Source organism: Taeniopygia guttata, chromosome 25, assembly GCF_048771995.1.
Source record: "Taeniopygia guttata chromosome 25, bTaeGut7.mat, whole genome shotgun sequence".
Lineage (NCBI taxonomy): Eukaryota > Metazoa > Chordata > Aves > Passeriformes > Estrildidae > Taeniopygia > Taeniopygia guttata.
Window position 1 is genome coordinate 1,242,623 of NC_133050.1, and position 19,825 is coordinate 1,262,447.

The 19,825-nt window shown below is 48.8% G+C and overlaps 1 protein-coding gene and 1 long non-coding RNA gene across 2 annotated transcripts; both read left to right on the forward strand.

The window, feature by feature from the left end:
• The first annotated feature begins 39 nt into the window (after window positions 1–39).
• On the forward strand, window positions 40–6,930 carry LOC140680539 (nuclear pore membrane glycoprotein 210-like). The gene is made up of 7 exons (XM_072918329.1): window positions 40–87; window positions 290–482; window positions 771–859; window positions 3,610–3,714; window positions 3,842–3,943; window positions 6,642–6,769; window positions 6,924–6,930. Exons 1-7 carry the CDS (start codon window positions 40–42, stop codon window positions 6,928–6,930), a joined length of 672 nt encoding a protein of 223 aa, XP_072774430.1.
• A 500-nt stretch (window positions 6,931–7,430) lies between these two features.
• LOC140680643 (uncharacterized) lies at window positions 7,431–8,476 on the forward strand. Its single transcript, XR_012051998.1, has 2 exons — window positions 7,431–7,554; window positions 8,111–8,476. It is a non-coding gene; the product is annotated as an uncharacterized lncRNA (long non-coding RNA).
• The last annotated feature ends 11,349 nt before the right edge of the window (window positions 8,477–19,825 follow it).

Here is a 19,825-nt window from a genome sequence, read left to right on the forward strand (position 1 = left end):
TTCACAGAATGCTCTGAGTTGGAAGGGATCATAAGGATCATGGAGTCCAACTCTAAACGGCCCATACAGGACTTGAACCTACCTGGTGTAAGCAGCAGTATGCTCTGACCAGCTGAGATAATCTCAGGGCTGTTGGAGCACAGCTGAATGCCTTGCACTTGGCTCCTTTTAACAAACGCTCCTTATGCATTGATGTTGTACAAACCTCATGGAACTCAGCATATGTTTTCTTTAATGATTAAAAAATCCGGTTGTATTGGTTCAGTTCAAAATATTCCTTCTTTTTCAGGTTTCTGTTTCCAATTACCACAATCCAGTGCTGGATTTGGCTGCCTATGACCAGCAAGGCAGGAAATGTGATAACTTCAGCTCCCTTAGTATTGTGTGGGAATCCACAAATAAGGCCATTGCTCGTATTGAGACGGAGCTGCCAATGGAGCTGACTCTGAAGGAGGAGGGCAATGGTCAGAAGAAAATGGAGGGTATGAGTGGGCTGAAATGAGCATTTCTTTGTTTGACGGTCCAGATTAAATCTGTTTGGCAGTGTCTCATCTTGATTAAAGAAATTACTGTAATCTGCAGTCATACTTCAGTTTAAGGTCAATGTGCACTTTTTAGTGTGTGCTATTAAAGAGAGGAGAAAAAAGGAACCAAGTCCAATGTCTAGAACCTGTCTTGAGAGAGAAAGTTCTTGTCTGATGCGAATGAGCCTAGAGGAGCTGAATATATTTCTCATCTTTGTTGCATTCTAAGCTTACAAACTGTGGTAGTTGACCATGCGTTTGGAACTGCTGCCATCTCTGCCACTGCCACTGGATTCCAGCAGCCCCACCTGAAGGCAGCCAGAGCCCAAATACCGGTAACAGTACCTGGGGGGATTTGCCATTTCCCTGTGGTCAATGCCCAGTGGTCTGGTGGCTTTATTTCCTCCACACACAGTACTGTACAAATCAGGCAGCTCCCTGGTGCAGTCCGGTTCATTCTGCAGAGGTTTGATACTGGTTCATGGTTTTCCTGCTTTCCTCTGCACTAGGTGCTGCTATCCAAATCAAATTTGTCCAAGTCCTTGGGAGTTTTTTAACCATCTGAACAAGGGCATTGCAGAGAAGTGTTTCAGTTGGTTTTGTTTCAGTTTAGGGTTTTTTAATGAATTGGTGACTCTCTGCTGCTTGTCCTTCATTAAAGCAGCCATGTGCTTCATGCAGCTGTCACTGGGAAAGCAAATGGATTATTGCCCCTGCAGAGCTGGGTGGGAAAGTTCTGCATGAGCAAAGCAAAAGCTGACTGATTCCTCATATGGACCATGTGTTAGTCTGGGCTCTTGTGGGAATCCAGGGCTTCCCTCTGGCTGCCCTGGCAGGTCTGGGACTCTGGAACCCCCCTATACAGAGCCCCGAGAGACACTGTCTGTGATCTCTGTCCATGGAGAGGAGTTTTCAATCTTACAGGATGAATTACAAGCTCTGAGTGTTTGATATGAGTAATAATTAAGTGTGACACAGGTGCAAAAGTAAAATTTTAGGTTTCTAAATTAGGGGTTCAGAGGGGACAAGATAGAGAAAATTAGGTGTGTCTTGTCCTTTTCCTCCTTCTTCATGCCCTCCATGTTTCACTGTGGTGTTGGCATTTTTCTATTGGTTTAGGCTAGGGACACGCTGTTCAACGTAGATAATAGATATTGGCACATTATTATAAATATAGTACACGTAGTTTCTGGTATATAATGTTTGTAACATCCCACTGAGGGGCAGAGCCCCACACGCTGCCCTGCAGGACAGACCTGCGGCAGGGCAGCAGAACATGTTAGAGATAAGCAAGAATAAACAACCTTGAAAACAGCACAGACAAATTATAGCTTCTTCTTTGGCAACGGGGCAGAAAGACAGAGACTTTCTACAATCTCGGAATCACCAATACCCACAGATTCCGACAGGCTCTGACTGATGCTCTCTTTTTTTTTTCCTGATGCCAGCCATAAGCACAGGCTCTCATTTTACAAGTCATTAGCCACTCCCTGAAATACTTAGCTAGGGAAGAAAAACAGTAAAAGGTAATGATGATGAACAAAGAGGGCAGGTGTAAACAGCTGGCAGTTTTCTGTTTATGTCACTTTTGTAAACTGAATATAAGGGCAGGTTTCAGCCTGTGGAATAACCTGGCATGTGCAATAACTGACTCTTAAAATATTCTGCTTCCTAACTGGAATGTCTGTTTAATCTTGTTAGCAAGATTTAAGTGGATTTGAACAATATGCAGTACCTTGAAAACATACTTGAGGCAAAAAGTTAAATATGCAATGAGCGGTTACAGGATTTAACTCAAAGCAGGTAGCAGATGGGCACCAGTAATGTGAAATACTCTGTGGGCCAGGTTCTTCTCAGCTTGGCCCAGGTGTGGCATCTGCTTAGTAAATTCTTTGAGAGGTGATCTTTTTTGCCACTTGGTTCTTGACTTTTCTGTGAGGTTTCCACTCTTCTCATGTTGGGAAAGCATGGTGCAGATGTATGTCCCCTGAAAAATTTGACTATGGCTTAATGAGAATTACCGCAGAGACACAGTTACTTTGCTGCTGAAGTTATTTGCGATATTTGGTTGTGTTTCTTTTTTTTTTTTTTCTCTCTTAGAAATCGAGCTGTAATATGGATACTTGATGTTCTACAATAATTTTGTAGTTCACTGTGCTCTGCTTTGTTAAACCAGTATTATATATTCTTTCTTATTTTCCGAAATAATTAGTAAAGAGGCTGCTCTAAACTTTGCCTTGAGTTCAGAGAACACTGGCATATTCTTAAGTTCTATTCTCTGTGTTTAAATTTCGGAGGACTCTGTAGATGTTAGTCCTGCTGCACTTTGTGGGCTCATGAATGTGTTGTTTTTTTCAAATGAGGTGACCTGGGTGCATTTTTCAAGTACATCAGCAATGGGCTGCTCTGTTCTGCTTTCAAACCTGCCCATTCTCCTTTCTTGCAGCCAAAAACACAAACAAAAACCTAGTAGATGGGATATTAAGATGTCTTGACTGTTGTTCCATGTTTAAGTGGAACACCCTATTATGTCATTAGGGAAAGATCACATCCTTTCCACATCAAGGAAATAATTCTACTAATGAGGTGAAATGGGTACAGAGTACTGACTTCCTCTAGAAATCTTTTTCCTTTTCTGAGCTAATGTTGCTATGAGTGAGTGATTAAAGCTGCATTTAGTCCCGTATTCATGTACTTACACTTAAGGAAGAATTTCTTTTGGTGGCCTGCTAAGAAGCATGAAAAGATGAGTTAGAACTAGAACACTTTGTGCATTTTCCTTATCATTCTGTATGACTTGGGCCCGTGGCTCAGAGTTAATATCCTGTCTGTGCTTGTCAGACATCATTCACTGATTCTGCAGTGCTGGGCCCTTGTCCTCTGCCTTGGCCAGGGGTGCAGAACAGAGCAGCCCTGAGGATGCCCTTCCCTGTGCTGACTGACTGAGGCCTCTGGATCTTGTGGGCATCTCATCCCTCAGCCTGTGCTCTGAGCTTTGGTTGCCTGCTTTAAACATCCTCCCTGCACACACAGGACTCTGGCAGTGTTGTGCCTCTTTCTGTAACTGCTAACATTGTTCTTGCAGCACGAGGCTGTGCTCCCAGGGCCTGCCACCATTGAAGTGATGCTTGTGGAAGATGTGAAAGTGAGCCCCACTGGGCTCTCCATCTACAACCACCCTGACATCCAGGTGAGGAGTTACTCTGCTGCTTTCCAGCTGCAGGGAGGAAAACATCACACATTACAGGGGGTGTGTGAGGAGACAGCTTTACTGGAAAGATACAATCTTAATTCAGGATGCTTTTCTGGTTTTGCAGGCAGAACTTCTCCTCCAACAAGGTTCTGGATATTTTTTCATTAATACCAGTGTGCCAAATATTGTAAGAGTGACACATGAAGAGACTCGAGGCATTGCTTTGGTGAGTGCAGTATTTTGTGGTTTTACACCTTTTTGCCAACCAGGTTATTGTTCTGCAGCTTCAGCACTCCTGGGCATTTTGCAGCAGGTGTGAATAGAGAGGCAGTAGCTGCATTTTGGATGTGTTTGCCTGTCACGGTTGTGCTTCAGGCAGGGGATCTTTGCACTGGCACTTTCTGCTCTAGTCTCAGGTACAGGAAATTGTTTCTTTACAGCTTTGATGCACTTGTGTTCCCTGTATAAGGTAAAAGCCAGTTCCAAGTACTTCACCCATTACAACTTTGTAGTAAAATGTTCCTGATTTCACAAACACACCACAAAGAGTAACATGACAGAATTATTCAGAAGCTACCCATAAGATTAATTGGTTTCCAAAGTAATACTGGAGTATTTGCTGTGGGCCAGTAGTTCTGAAGGTTTCAAATTCTTCTATCCTACAGTGTTGTTTCAGGGTATTTTAAAATCACAGTATTGCATCCTGGTTTTGTGAATGAATATTTATTAAAGAGTTTATTCTGATCTCCATATGAAGTTTCTAATGCACTTTTCCACTAGAAGATGCCAATAAAGTGCAAGTGTGCTTGACTTCATCAGGCCTGGGATATGAAATGCATTCTGCAGTGAACACCAATAAAACTCTGTGTTTGCATTGCTGCTTTCATTAGGAAAGAACTTGAAACAAAACAAGTTGCTCTAAAGAGTGGTTTTTATAAATGTATCAATTACAGGTTTGTCTTTTAAAAAGTAATGCTGATAAAGTTGTGAAATAATGATAACTAAGGTGGAAATTAGAATATCAAAAGAATTGATGGAACATCTTAATTGTCTCTAACTGATTTAAGTGTGAGGTGGGAATATTTTTTCCAACTAGGCACAGGGGTGAGAAAAAAAGTAGAAGAGATGAGGAGTTTTTTGTACATAGTATACTGTTCAAACTCTTAATAGTTTTTTAGTCCGGTCTCCCTGATGGGTTTAACTGATGTCCATGAGATAGGTTCAGTGCTCTTGTCTGGAATTCAGGAGTGGAGCAGTGACAGCAAGACAGGCTTTGTGAAGTGTAGGAAGAGATTTAACTGCCTGTCAGATTAAAGGAGAGAGAAGTCCACATTAAACACATTTTTTAAAAAATGCAACCCCACACACATTTGGCAGGTTTGTTAGCCCTGTGTGCTGTGCTTGGGCTCCATCCCAGTACAAGCCCTGGGTTTTTCCATGGAAGCAGCAGAATGGCCTGGGAAATCAGCAGGCTCTGTAAGGCTGCTGCCATGGCAGGTACCAGTGCAGCCAAGTTGACAGAGGATAAGTTGGCAGTAAACTCTTGTGAGAAACTAAATTCAACTTATCTGGAGCAGTGATTCTCAGACTCTTCAGTGGGACTGCCAAGGAGGAATTCTGTAGCTCTCCCTCTGGTTTTGACACAGCAGCTTCTCTGGGCATGGGTGGGTGGTAGCAGGGGAAGAGTGAAGAGTGGCCACCAGTGCAATATCCCTGGATACTGGGAGCCACTGGGCACATAATGGGAGAGGAGAACAGCAGAGTTTGCTGAGACAGGAAGAGTTTTAAAAGTTGCAGCAGCCCTGCTTGCCTTTTTCCCTGTTTGCTTTCTCTGGTCTCCCAGCCCAGCTGAGCTCCATTCCAGCTCCCTCCCTGTGCCACTTCCCCTGCCCTGCTGCCCAGCCCCTGTGTTAGCCACCTTCTCTGGGAACTGCTGCTGTTCTGGAAGCTGACCTTTATTAAAACTTCACATCCCTTTCTATTTTGAGGCAGAAACAGGAGTAGTGCCCTCACAGAACAAAATGTCAGCTTTCCCCACTGCTCTGCTGCTGGCTCCTGTGGTGCTGCTGGGCAGAGCTGAGAGTTCACTGAGCTCCTGTGCACTGGGGGGCCTGTCCATCTCCCCTTGTTCAGAGTCCAGAGCACACAGCAGGACACCCGACTTCACTGCTCCCTGGCCAAAGGGAGCAGAACAGCTGGGATTGTCCTGAGGTCTGTGACAAGGTCAGGGAGTTGCAGGAGAACTGCAGAGCTGATGTGAGGAGCAAGGTGTGGCTGCATGGCCTTGGCAGAGGGGACTTTGGAATGGGTGCTTAGTTCTGAGGGCTTGTGTTTGGGACCAGAGGTCTCTCTCTTCATTGTTTTATTCTCTTTATCTGTTAAGTGTAACATTCTCTTTCTTTAAAATAAATGTAATAATAGTTTTATTAAAGAAACACCTGATCTGTCAATTGTCCTCTTACTTGCCAGGATCTACCACCAGGTTTTGGCTGCTCAGATGAGAAGCAGTGACAGTAGAGTACAAACCTTACATGAAGCAATACCAGTGCTTTACAGGCATAATTTTTGTTCTCACTATTTTTTTTTTCCTTATCACTTTGGTTTTCACTCTAAGAAAATTTTGTTGCTCTAAAGGATTTGTGTGTTTTTTCTCCTGAGGCAGGAGGGTAACAGGATGCCAGACTGTTCCAGATGAAGAGCTGGTAATTCACTTGGTGCCTGGGGGCTGTTTGCACTAGCTCAGTAGCTTAATACTTTTTACATACATTTTAGAGCTTGATTTTTATTTCGGTGGAAGGATTCTCCTTGTGTAAGCTTGGAGATTTCTGCATCCAACTGCTTCTGCCCTGAAAGTGATACAAATTTTATCCTGTGAACAAGAGACAAAAGAAGTGCTATAAGGCAGTTTTCTTTTGGCATTGCAGGTGCAGCCTCTGCTCCCAGGATCAGTGACTGTAATGATTCAAGACCTGTGTCTGGCTTTCCCTGCCCCAGCTGAAGCTGAAATTCATGTGTCTGATATCCAGGAATTCACGTGCGAGTTGTTGGCAAGGTCAGTGCCTTGGAAGCAGCATTAGGAGCTGATCCAGCCTGCCCTGACTCCTGTGCTGCTGGTCCTGAGCACAGAGATCACACATGGACAAGATGCTACAACAGAGAACACCTCCCTGTGTCTCTGTTTCTCCCTCCCAAATTTATCCCTTCAGGTTATAAGGGTCTCAGGGTATCAGGTATCTGTTCGTGTTCTGTGTGGCAGAAATCTCAGCTTTTGCATTTACATAGTAATATTAATCCCTAATTTATATGGACATGCTCATTTACATTTCCTCCTGTTTAAAGTGCATGTGAGCAATTCTTTGAGGAGTAGGTTTTGCCCCAGGGTCATTTTCCATATGTCAGGCTTTAAAACTGAACAGAAGAAAGTCCAGCTCATTGCTCTTGCCAGCTTGGGTGCACCTTAAACAAAAGAAGTGTTGATATTTCTGGATGTTTTAATTATGCCCTTGCCAGCTGAAGGACCTGAGTTCATTCATTTCATCTGACACTAACTCCAGCTGGCAGGGATTAGTGTTTAAAATCAGTGCTAGTCTAACCTTGGGGCTCTAACTCCACTAGCCTACTACAAGTATAATACAAAATCAAGTGAAAATTTTTATGCGAATAAATAAGAGTGGTGTGAATGCAAAATGACTGGATATATCTGTTTCAGGTGGAGATTGGAAAAACAGTTAAAGCTTATGTCAGAGTTCTGGATGACTCAAAGAAACCTTTTCTGGCAAAATACTTCCCTGTCATGGATCTCAGTCTCAAAGCAGCATCTCAGTTTGTCTCACTTGTGTAAGTTAATGGACTTTTGAAATTAATCTGTGAATAAGAATTGGCAAAAAATGAATAAAGATATTAGGTTAAAGGCATGGTAATACACAACGGCTGAGAGTCTTTTTATTTTCTTTTTGTGAAGCCTCAATTAGCTGTTAAAAGGTAAAATATTATTTGTGAGGGAAGTTTCCTGAGCTAACAGCCTGAATGTTGCTGGCTGATGAAGGAGACTGCATTCCTCCAGTGTGATGACTGATGAAGCTTTGTGCATCTTGGAAGCAGTGACTTGGCAGAGAGTGTCAGGTGAAGAGTGCTGTGTGAAGGCACATCTGATGTTATCAAACTCACTGTGTCTGTTGCTTGTTTCATTTTCACTTCAAGTATTTAATGTTTCAATAAAGCACAGTTTGCAAAGAGCAATCATGTGTAAAAATTCATGTGATAATTTCCTCAACTTTGCTTCAGACTGTCACTTAGCCTTGTGGTAAAACTGCTGGTCACTAAATGAGTCCTTTGCTTTGCTATTTGTAATTTACACAGTAATTTACTATCTCTTTAATGGATTTCTTTGCAGCCCCCTGAGGGAGGCTCCGGATGAGCACACTGCTGCTTTCCTGGTGTGTGGGATGAGCATTGGGCAGACGAATCTGATGGCAACTGTGGCTGACAGAAGAGGACAGAGACTCAACTCTGCTCCACAGCAGATTGAAGTAAATAATTTCAGATAAGATACAGGCATAAAGAAAGTCTGTGCTACAATGGAACAGGAATACATACATTATGGTTACAGTATAGTAATCAATTTGCCATAAAATTCATTCTGTCTGGAAGCTGACCTAATGCCAGTCAGATTTCAGTGTTGTTTAACTCAGATGAGTTAAATTTCGTCATGCTCAATTTACTGTGATTAAGCAACTAAAGAATCAGTTGTACACTTGTACTGTTTTGTGGTGTCATTTATCTGACTGAAGGATCCTGAACACGGGTATTCATATTTCTGTTTTTAGGTCTTTCCCCCATTTAGACTACTGCCAAGGAAAGTGACCCTAATTATTTGGGCCATAATTCAGATGAGGCATCGTCTTACATATTTTCTTTACTTTGTAATTTCTGTTGTAAAATGAATCTTCATAACTGGATTTTCAGCAGGAAATACTCAGCTTGACATTTATCTGCATTCACACTGAATGGACTGACAGGCTTGTTGGAGAGGGGCTTTGGGCAAGGGCCTGGAGTGACAGGACACCAGGAGTGGTTTCAACCCAACGCAGGGCAGGGCCACATGGGATATTGGGCAGGAATTGTTCCCTGTGAGCGGGGAGAGGCCCTGGCACAGGATGCCCAGAGCAGCTGTGGACGGGTCTGAGATCCTCTGCAATTTCCCAGTCTCTGAGCAGATCAGGAGGTGCAGCTGTTTTCACAAGGGAGTGCTCTGGCCCAGCCCCAATAGCCTGGGCATTCTCCTCATCTTTACCTGTGAGTTTCACAAGCATTGCCTCCTGAAGATGCCACCTGTCCAATGGGGAATGTTTCCATCTGATCCAGCTGTTCCTCTTCCTTTTTCAAGTAATTGACCAAACGCCTGTGCAGAAAGAGGCACTTCCTGGAGGAGGCAGTGGGTCAGTGCCAGCCTCTGCTGCAGGAAGGAAGGCGATGCCAAGCACGGACACAGGCATGGGCACAGGAGGTGATTGCTGTGCCGGGCTCAGCCCTCGGCGGGGCTGTGTGGCAGCAGCTCTTCCCCCAGGCCCTGCCCTTGCACGGCCCAGCAGCAGCCAAAGCTGGAGGTGCCTGGGCTTCCAGGCCTCTGGAGCTCGTTCACAGCCCCGGGGAATCGGGACTCGTGCACCAACTATGTCCCTCCCTCTGCAGCTGCTCCCGCAGCCGGCCCTGAGTGCCCAGAGGCCCCAGGCACAGGAGCAGCCCCGAGCGGGAGCCCTGCTGTGAGCCCAGGGCCAGAGCCAGCCCTGGCACACAATGGAAACCTTCTCATCTTGGTTTGCTTCTAGATGGGGATGCCCCAAAGGCTTCTCCATTAGCCTGGCGGTATGACGCTTTGAAGCCCTCTGGGCATCCTGCAGGTATGTTCTCAGTGTCTCATAATCATTGACCATCTGGAAGGAACCAGGTGACAGAAGCTCCTGTGCCTGTTCAGTTACAGGCGTTTCTGCAGAGAGGATCTCTCCAGCTCCTGGGATGGATGATGCACACCAACCCAGCTCCCATCACAGGGGTGAGTAGTGTGTCCCTGCTGAACCCACAGGCTGAGCAATGGTTTTGTGGGGTCCATTCCTGGGAAATGGAACAGCTTTCTGTTAAGATCCTCCAATAGGAAACACCAACCAGATGGTAGACAAGAAATCCCAGAAACCATTTGAAGTCATGTGGAAAATGCTGAAGGAAATGGAACAGGCAGGACAAGGTGGGTGCATTTCCCTCAGCCTTCCCCTGGGACTCAGCAGCCGGGGCCTTTCCCTGCACATCTGGACAGGCCCTGCCCGGCACAGCGGGAAGGGATCCATGGCAGCCTCACTGCCCTGCTGCTGCTCTCACAGCCTGCAGGGCTGTTTCCCAGCCTGGGCTGGCTGCAGCTTCTCCCCAGCTTCTGCAGGAAGGCATTTGGCACCAGCTGACACGGACCCCAAACTGCACCATGGGCCATGCACACCCTGAAATCCCCTGAAGTTTCCCTGTCTCTGAGCACATCAGGAGGCACAGCTGTTTGCAAGGGAGCGCTACTCACTCGGGCATGCTCTGGCCCAGTCCCAACAGCTTGTGCCTTTTCCTGATCCATATCAATGACTTTGACAAGCATTGCCTCCTGAAGATGCGCCCTCCCCTAAGGGATACAGCCTCACCTGCTCCAGCTGTGCCTTTCCCTTTCTTCCAAAGTAGATGGAGAAGCTGTGCTGAAGGCAGTGTTTCCCAGAGGAAGCAGAGATTCTGTGCCAGCCTCTGCTGCAGGAAGGGAGGCGATGCCAGGCACAGTCACAGGAGGTAATTGCTGTGCCTCTGGGCCTGAGCCCTGCTGAGCCTTGAGCTGCCCTCTCTGCTGCTTGGCAGCGTGGGCACAGCCCGGACAAGGCCGGCACAGCCCAGAGGAATTATTATGCCCGGGGCACTCCGGTACTGAGCAGTCCTGCTGGGGTCCCTCTGTCGGAGACACGTCCCGAGCTCTGGAAGTGACTGCACGGTGTGCCCATGGTGGGGAAAGGGCAGAGGGGGAGAGCAAGGCTCCAGAGTGTCCTGAGAGGGCCTGGCTATGTGCCATTGGGCTGAGGGATTTGTCCCAGCAGTAAGAGGGCAGGAGGGACAGGGGGAGGCAGGGATACCTGTGGAACTGCCTGCTGCAGTTTTCCCCTGGGCTTTAGGGAGGGTTTCCTCTGTGGGAAGAAGAGAACCCCCAGGGCCCCAGGCTGCTCCAGCTGCCCATCCATGGATGTTGCCAGGGCCTGCAAAGAGCATGGACAGTGACCAGGAGCAAGCCCTGAGCTCCCCAGGCCCTGTGCTCCTTTGGCCTTTTCCATTCACATCTGGATCCCAAGGCCTTACCCAACCCCCTTGCAAGTACTCAGATCCTAAAGGCAGAAGGGGACCACAGCACACCAAGGAAATGGTTCTGATCTGTGCTCACTTCTAGATTTGGATGGCGACTTGGATTATTATGAAGCCGTGGTGGAAAATGGCTTGAAGTTCTTGGAGGATGTTGGAGGCAAGTTTTCAATATGCCTTTCCTGAGACAAAAATCAGAGTCAGTGTGACAAGAGCTCACCCATCTTCCACTTCCCTTAACATCATCCCAGGGTTGAAGGAATCTGGAAGCCTCGCCCTGCTCCCTTTCTGGAGCCCTGAGTGATCCCACAGGATCACTGTCAGTGGGAGGAAGGAGCATTTAGCTGTCAGTTTTATTCCTGTGTGCAATGCCAGAGTGTCCTTCCGTGTGCTCTGTGCAGCCCCAGAGAAGAGCAGAGAGGGAAGGGGCCGAACCCAGGGCTGTGTCCTGGGGCTGAGCCTTGGGTGCAGCCTGAGGATCTCCTACATTGTCACAGGAGCTGTTCTGTCCTGCCTTTCTTTGCAGATAACCCTGCTGGTGAAAGTGATCTGGCTTCCCAACCCACGTTCAGGATGGAGGCTCTGGGAGATGCTGAGGGTAGGTCAAGGCCTTTCCCCCTGCGAGAGCTGCCAGCTCAGAGCCCAAAGCTCGGCCAGGGGGGCATCGCTGCAGGTGCCAGGACAGAACCATGCACGAGCGTGCCCTCGCCCTGGGCCATCCCCTTATGACTTCTGCCCAGGCTTGGCAGGTGCTTGAAGGAGGGAGGGCCATGGCCCAGTCCCAAAACCCAGATGGTTTTCTGGTCCTTAACCATGATTTGAATAGCATTGCCTCCTGAAGATGCCACCTCCCTCAATGGCGGATGGTTCCATCTGATCCAGCTGTCTCTTTTCCTTTCTCAAGAAATGGACCAAACATCTCTGCAGAAGGAGGCACATCCCGGAGGAAGCAGTGGCTCAGTGCCAACCTCTGCTGCAGGAAGGAAGGCGATGCCAGGCACGGGCACAGGCACAGGAGGTGATTGCTGTGCCGGGCTCAGCCCTCGGCGGGGCTGTGTGGCAGCAGCTCTTCCCCCAGGCCCTGCCCTTGCACGGCCCGGCAGCAGCCAAAGCTGGAGGTGCCTCGGCTTCCAGGCCTCTGGAGCTCGTTCACAGCCCCGGGGAATCGGGACTCGTGCACCAACAATGTCCCTCCCTCTGCAGCTGCTCCCGCAGCCGGCCCTGAGTGCCCAGAGGCCCCAGGCACAGGAGCAGCCCCGAGCGGGAGCCCTGCTGTGAGCCCAGGGCCAGAGCCAGCCCTGGCTCCCGACTGGGCCGGGGCTGCACTGGGTCCTGACAGGGCCTGGCTCTGTCCCCTGGGGCTGGGGGAGCTGTCGCAGGGCAGGGAGGGCCAGGGCTGGCAGGGGCTGCTCAGGGATGGGTTTGGTCCCTGTCCCTCCAAGCAGTGACGGCCCAAGCAGCTGCGCTGGCCCCGGGCTCTCCTGCCGGCCTGCTGGGCTTTGTTGGGTGGCACAGCCTGTGCCAAGGGGTGGCAAGGTGCCTGCAGGCCCCAGCTCTGGGGCAAACAGAGAACGTCCTGGCCGTATCCACCGTGCTGCCAGCTCAGCAGTGCAGCACAGCGCGGGCTCACGCTCCCCATTGCTCCCACAGATGCTGCCGGCCCCACAACACCTGTTCCCGATGCCCAGAACAGCCTCAGAAGTGGTTGCTATTGGGAAACACACTGTTTGATACAGTTAATTGCAGGTCTGCTTTTTTTGGAGCTTTCCTTCATGTTCACCTGTGTTGGAATCTGGTGTTACTGCAAGAGAAAACGGTGAGTGTTTTCATCATCTTTCCCTCAAACAGTTTATTTTAAAAGTCTAATGTAGATGGGAAACATTTCTAGTCAGGCTGCAGTGGAGCTGTGGCCAGTCCATGGCTGTCCAAAGAACTCGGCTGAAGGTTCTGCTGTGCCCAGTGCTTTCCTTGGCCCCTTCATTGCTGGGCCTTGTCCTGGGGCCCGCTGGGGCTGCAGCCAGTGCTGGCTCCCACTGAGGCTGCCTGGCCATGAGCAGCCCCAGGGGCACAGGGCAGAGGCACAGCAAGGTGGGGAGGAGAAAGAGCGAGGACGAGATTGCCCCTGAAAGGCAGAGGTGCTCTGGGGCCCGCTCCTGGCCAGGGAGCCTGCCCAGAGCCGTCCCCTGCTCGCCGGGGCCTTGAGGGGCAGCTGTCCAGCTGGGCCAAGGTGTGCCAGCCGCTCCAGCCGTGCTGGGGAGCCCTGCCAGCTCTGGGCCCTGCTGTGCAGGAGGCTCCCTGTGTGCCGCTGGCAGCTGGGGCCTCAGCCACTCCTCTCTCCACAGCAGCGCCTCTGCAGCTTCACAAGACCAGATGACTTCAGCCATGCAGATCTGTTCCTGTCATCAGCCTTCCCCAAGCCAGTTTCCAACATGCCTTCCGCAGCTGCATTACCCACTTACTGCTGGGGACATGCTGCCACCACCCATAACAGAACCCTCTGTCCCCAAAGGTGCTGGCCCTGGTGTCCAGCCAGGACAGGAGGTACAGCCCTCCTGCCAGGGTAGGGCCTGACTCCAGCAGCATCTTTGGGCTTCAGCTCTGGTCCCTGGGTGCTCCCCCCAGCACTGGCGGAGCTGCTTGTCTGGGCACAGCCAGTGCTGGGCAGGCAGCAGCTGGGCTTCGGGCACCTGAGACCAGCAGCTACTGTGTTTAGTTTTCATTTTGCAGGATTTAGGAATATTTTTCATAGAAAATTCTCCAAATATTTAGTCCCTTTTCCCACAACAGTTCTATATTTTTCAAAGTAGTTTTAGTATTCAGAAAAACTTAGAATATTTTCACACTTTTAGAATAAAAATATAAAATGCATTGAATTGCTAGTCTATGCTCTACTAAAAACTAAGTCACTCTATGACTCACAGCCTGCTTCAGAGGCTCTTTTCCCACAGGAGACTTGTGCCTAATCACAACAACTAACCTAAAACCTTTTCCCTGATGTTTTCTGGGATTCCTGACAAGCTCACCTCTCAGTCTTCAGAGGCAAACCTTGAGCACAGCAGGAATCTTTTCAAGTCACCATCTTTGTTTGCTTCTGCACAAAGTGCCTCAGTCATAGAGCAGGGGCTTTGCTCAGCTTCCTGCCGCCCTGCTGCCCCCAAGGCTGTCCTGAGCCCTCTGCTGCAGCTGCTGTGCTGCCATGGAGCTGCTGTAAAACACAACAGCTCTGCCACACGCGCTCAGCAGGACTGGAGAAGCTTTCTGGCCTTGCTTACATTAGGCTGGTGGCTTCTCTAAACACAAGTTGAGCTTTTGAACGCTATGTCTCACCTGGCACAGGAACTGATGCTGCCTTTCTCATGGAGGCTAAACTCCCATGGGCTTTAAAAGTTTTCTGGCCAGCATAAGGCCTGGAAAACCATTTAATGCAGCCATTTAGTATTGAAAATGGCCCAGTCTATGTATCAAAGTAGCTTGTTTAAATGCTGGAGCCCACCAGAGCATCCCTCCAGGGCATATCTTTCTCTCCCCCACCTCTGCCTCCATGACTGCCAAACTGCACCTTTGAGAGTTCTCTTCTCCAGAAGCTGAATGGCACCTTTTTATTTGGGGGAGGAAAAAAAAAAAGGAAATGTTCTATGCTACTATCATCATCATCACAATAATGAGCTGCAAATTAGTTAAATGACATCAACAACTCAGACTGTGGACTTAGTTCTCAGAGTGCAGCACTGGCTTTACTATCCCTTGAAACTGCAGATGTGCTACAGTCTTTAAAATCCGTTTTCATGCTTACCTAATTTGGAGTCAAGCACAGCTCTGTGAGAGCTTTAGGGGTTGGGCCTACCCTGGCACTCTCGAGGTGTCTGGAGTGACCTGCCCAAGCCATCTGCCACCTGAAGAGCAAAGCAGGGTATGGACAAGCACAGGCTGCAGAACAGCTCGAACTGCAGGGAGCCCATTCCTGTCAGGAGTAACACGACCATCCCACCTTAGCACTGGGTTTTGTGAGAAACAACTGCACACTTTAAAAGTTTTAAAACGTTTATTAGACATTTACAAAAACATAAGAGAAGGACTCATAAGGAAGAACAGGCCTGGGAAGGCCCCCTGCCCCATAGCTGCTACCTGCCAGGTGGCTGCCTCATCTTCAAGATTGATGCTTCACCTTTTACATTCCTGGAGGGTGCATCAGCCACCCCTGGGCCCTCCCAAAGTCTGTCAGTCAACCCTTCTTTGCCGTTTATTGGTGGAATTTATTTCTTGTAGCTGCGTTTGAAGGTCAGGTGTTGTCATGCCGCGTCCCCCCAGCAACAAGCTTTTCCATTCCTACTCTCCCATGCAAGGGGTATATGTCGATACCTATTGTGGTGGACCCCCACTGCAGGGAATAACGTGCATTGACTCCATGTTTGCAGAAGGATGAATAAAAGCTTTATTAAGCTGTCCTATATTACACTATACTAAAAACTATATTACTGCTATACTGAAGAGAAACCCGTGACCCTTAGAGACAGTCCAACACAGAGTGGCTCCAGTTGGTCAAATGAAATCAAAACACCATCACCAGAGTCCAATGAAGAAATCCCTCTTTGGTAAACAATCTCCATAACACATTCCACATGTGCCAAACATCAGATGCAGCAAATGGAGATAATTGTTTTTCTTCTTTCTCTGAGCTTTCTCACAGCCTTCCCCAGGATTTTCCTGGGAAAGCCTGTGTCTCTCACTGTTCAAAGGATATGTGAATACCACACACGCCTTCTTTCTACCTGTCTAGACAGCCCAGGCTGTCTGGTGGGAACAATAGGGAGTGGGGGGTGAGATGTATGATTATAATTTACTCCAATGAAATATTGTTGTATTGAATCAAGGCAAATATGATTTGGCATGTATAATATTTAGTTTTTACACAATACACATACCAGCACTGTAAGCTGCCCCCCCCCCCACACACACACATATTTGTTTACACCAGAGCCAGGTTGTTTTTGGACAATGCCTCATTTACAATTAATACATGTGGCTAGTCTGGAGATGGGCTGTCCCAAAAGGAGATACTGGAACACCTGGGAGCTGATCATCCCGGTAGCGACTCAAGATTGGGATCGCTGGAGTCCTCCGGGCTGATGCATCTGAATGCCACGGTTCCCATAACCCCATCAGGAAAAATTGTCCACACCTGGACCTGGATTGTTCAACCTCGGCTCAGAGAAAAGAACTTTATGAATATGTGGGACTCTGAATGGAAAGAAAAGGCAGGTGACTGAAATCCTGGCCTCGGGCAGAAAATTTCCTATAAGAACTGCAGGGTCCGGGAGGGTGGTGTGTGTGTCCAGGGGAACCTCTGCCGAGAGGCTCCTTCCTGTCACGCACCCAGTGCCGAACCTGGGCTCAGCGCTGTCCTTTTCCTTTTGGCCTGCTCAGAGAGAATTCAATACTGAATAACTTTTTATTGTTTCATTTTAAATTTGGCTGGACTAATTTTCATTTATAAAAGGGGGAAGGGGACTGTGGGGAGAACGGAGAACATCTAAACAACAAATCACAATAACATAACTCTACATCAATAAAGCTTCTCTTAAGATACACACAATATTCATCCCTTAATTGCAAGAGCCAATCATCTCATATTCTATCTATTACAGTTTGGATGGAGACCAGAAGTAATACCTTGCAAAAGGAAAAGAGGGTACAAAGGTCCCTGCAGTCCCCTGGCCTGGTACCTCAGCCAGTGGGGAAAGGAAGAGGGCAGCATGTGGCCAGGAGTTTAAATAGAGGCTGTGTCCTCCAAAACTTTGAGAGAGAAAAGCCCAGCAGCAGATGTCCTCATGGACTCTCTCCCTTTATTCAAACAAAGCTGCAGGGCTCCTCTGGCTCCTTTATGGACACTGGCTTTTCACAGCCTGGTTTGTATGCACACCTGTTTCCTTGTATCAGAATATCACCAGCCTGCAGTGACTCCCTGCCACTCTGGTCTGCAGGAGAAATGGAGCTGATTTCCATTAAGGCCCTCCCAGAGGGAAGGAAGAACAGACCCAGAGGAGACAAGCAACCCCTGCAGACATCCAAACTTCTGCACCAGATGCCGAGTGAGTCGCAGAGGGGGCGTAGTGGGTGCATTTCCCTCAGCCTTCTCCTGAGACTCAGCAGCCGGGGGCTTGCACTGCACATGTGTGTTGGATAATCTACCAAGTTTAATTTTTTTTCATTTCTCTAGTCAGGCTTGGTTTGCCTTTGCCTTGGGGAAAGGAATTCTAATGGGTTTTTTAAGGGATGTTACACCACTCAAGGGAAATGAGCTTAACATCTCAATAAACTGGGAATAACCCAAAAGGTACCCAAAAACCATAATGACCATGGAGAAAAATCTACGATCATCATCCGCAAACATCAAGGAATGTCAACCCCGGACACTGCCCCCTGGCATAGTTGGAGACACCTGGACTGGAAAAGCCTGAGAAGGAAATCAAGGAGTATGGCTGTCATGGTTTGACACTGGCACACAATGCCAGTGCCCCCATGAAAATGCAACCTCTCAATTGAATGCTGCGAAATGCAATCGAGAACAGAGCAAAGCAGGCCCAAGCTTAATAACAAGGAAAAAAACTTTATTAAGCTACTACCACTATACTACTATAAAAGAAAAAAAAGATAAAAACACCACACAAAATTCAAAATGAAAACCTTCCAAAGTATTCCTCCTCTCACCACCCAACCCCAACAAACCACAGTGAGACACAATCTGGACTCCAATCAGGTGTCCACCCTCCAGACAATCGATACTCAGTTCATCAAGGAAGAGAGGAGCCCCTCCTGTGCCACAGACCCGCCCAGGAAACACAGCTGCCACATCCTGTGCTTCCATGTCACACATGGCACCACCCAGAGAAAGAGTTTGCCATGGTGGCCCTCTCCTTTCCATGCACAGTGCTCTCACCACCAATGCATGGATGGACAGACTGCTTTTAGGATTTTTCCTTTCAAGGATGCCCTGCCAAGAGGGGAAAAAACAACAGTTCAGTTTTTTATTTTTGGGACCACAATTCCCCCAATTTCCCCCTGGGGCTGAGGGTCCAAGAACAGAGATCTTCTCTTCTTCTCTGAAGACAGGGGACACCACCACAAACTTCCCTAACTTTTCTTTGTTTGTTCAACTTCTGTCTTTTCCAGCTGAAGCATGGTCTCTTTGGCTCACCAGCATCCTCCTAAAATACAGTCTCTCTTGGAGGAGAAGATCAGTTCAGTCTGTGGCTACCAAGAAAAAGTGCAGCAAAAAGCCACTCCATCATCTCCTCCCACCTGGAATTTCTCCTTCCAACATCCCAGGGTCCAAGCTGTCTCTCTTCCTCTCTTTCAAACCGAGGAGGAGAAAAATTTCACAAAGCTTTCATTTCTCAGGAAGGGTTAAAAGTCCCGACTCCCAGAGACGGCTCGCTGCCCAGGCTCCCACTCCCACAGGCAGCTGGGCACCTTGCGGCCCCCCCAGCTCTTCTTCCCCGCGGTGAACTGCTGGCAAAACCACCGCTGTCTCTTTCTCTCTCTCTCGAGAAAGAGAGACTCTGGGGGGAAACGGAGACATCCCAGATTTTCTCCACCCTTCCATCTGCAGGGGGTTCCCAGGCCCCTCCACCCTTTGGCCTACCTCAGTCAGGCCAGGGGCCTTCCCCTCCCCCGCCCAGCCAAGGATGGGCAGGGGAGAGTCCTGCACTGACCGCTGACCGGAACCAAAGAGAGCGAGTTCTCCTGGGAATTCTGCTTTTAACCCCTCTGTGTTCTCAGAGGCGTGTCCACCTTCAATTGGTCATATCCAAATTGACCTCTTTCTTTTGAGAAAATTCATTTTCCATGTCAAACCACGACAGCAGAGTACCAGGAGACTGTGAAGAGAGCACCAGGACTCAATGTCACTGGAGCCCCAGGCACACCTGATGCTGGCCACAGCTGTGCCTGCTGCAAGCTCCCATAGCTGCTGCTTTCCCCCTCCCTGTTCACAGCTCCCTCCCCATTCCCTGTTGATAGCTCCGTCCCTCCAGCCCTCAGACCCTGCCCATCACCTTCTTTTTCCCCCCATCTCATCCCTTCCCTTTCCCTTCCATTAATAAACAGTTTGGTTTCTACCCCTTACCCTCATCTCTGTGGAGCTGAAGCGGCCCAAATCCCGGGCCCTGGGACACACAGGCCCCTGCTGCTGTTCTCTTCCACGCCGTGTTCTGTGCACACACACACAGAACGAGGGCAGATCAGGCTGGAGAGGTGCCTGTGCTGAAGGTGCAGTTCCACAACCCTGTGGAGTTGCAGATCTTGCTGTGCAGCCTGGAGCCCCTGGAATTTGGAAGAGCCAAGCTGAGTATGCTCTGAAGGCAGCTGTGAGGGATTCCATGGCAAGCTTTCACGGAGGGCAAAGGAGCTTGGAATGCTGGAAGTTTTCAGGAATAACTTCCTGAAGGCTCAGCAGTGTCCATCCCTGCACAGGATCAGGGAGAGGGCCGAACCAGCGACCATCCAGGCTTAGCAGGGAGCTTTGGGTGTGCCTGAGGGCAAAGGAAGCAGCAGCGCGGTGCCCAAGACTGGGACACACGACCCTGCCAGTGCCCGGAGCGCTGTCAGGCAGTGCCGGGATCCCGGCTGTGGTTCTGGTGCCCACAAGTGAGGAATTGCAGCCCCAGGCTCAGAGCCAGTCAGAAAGCCAAGCAAGTGAGAGCAGAGGGAGGGCACCCTTCCAGTCTCTCTTGGGCAT

Coding starts and splice junctions, on each gene's coding strand:
- LOC140680539 (XM_072918329.1), top strand. CDS start 40: ATGGAGTCCAACTCTAAACGGCCCATACAGGACTTGAACCTACCTGGT. Junction 88..289: donor AGGACTTGAACCTACCTGGT/GTAAGCAGCAGT, acceptor CTTCTTTTTCAG/GTTTCTGTTTCCAATTACCA. Junction 3,944..6,641: donor AGACTCGAGGCATTGCTTTG/GTGAGTGCAGTA, acceptor TTGGCATTGCAG/GTGCAGCCTCTGCTCCCAGG.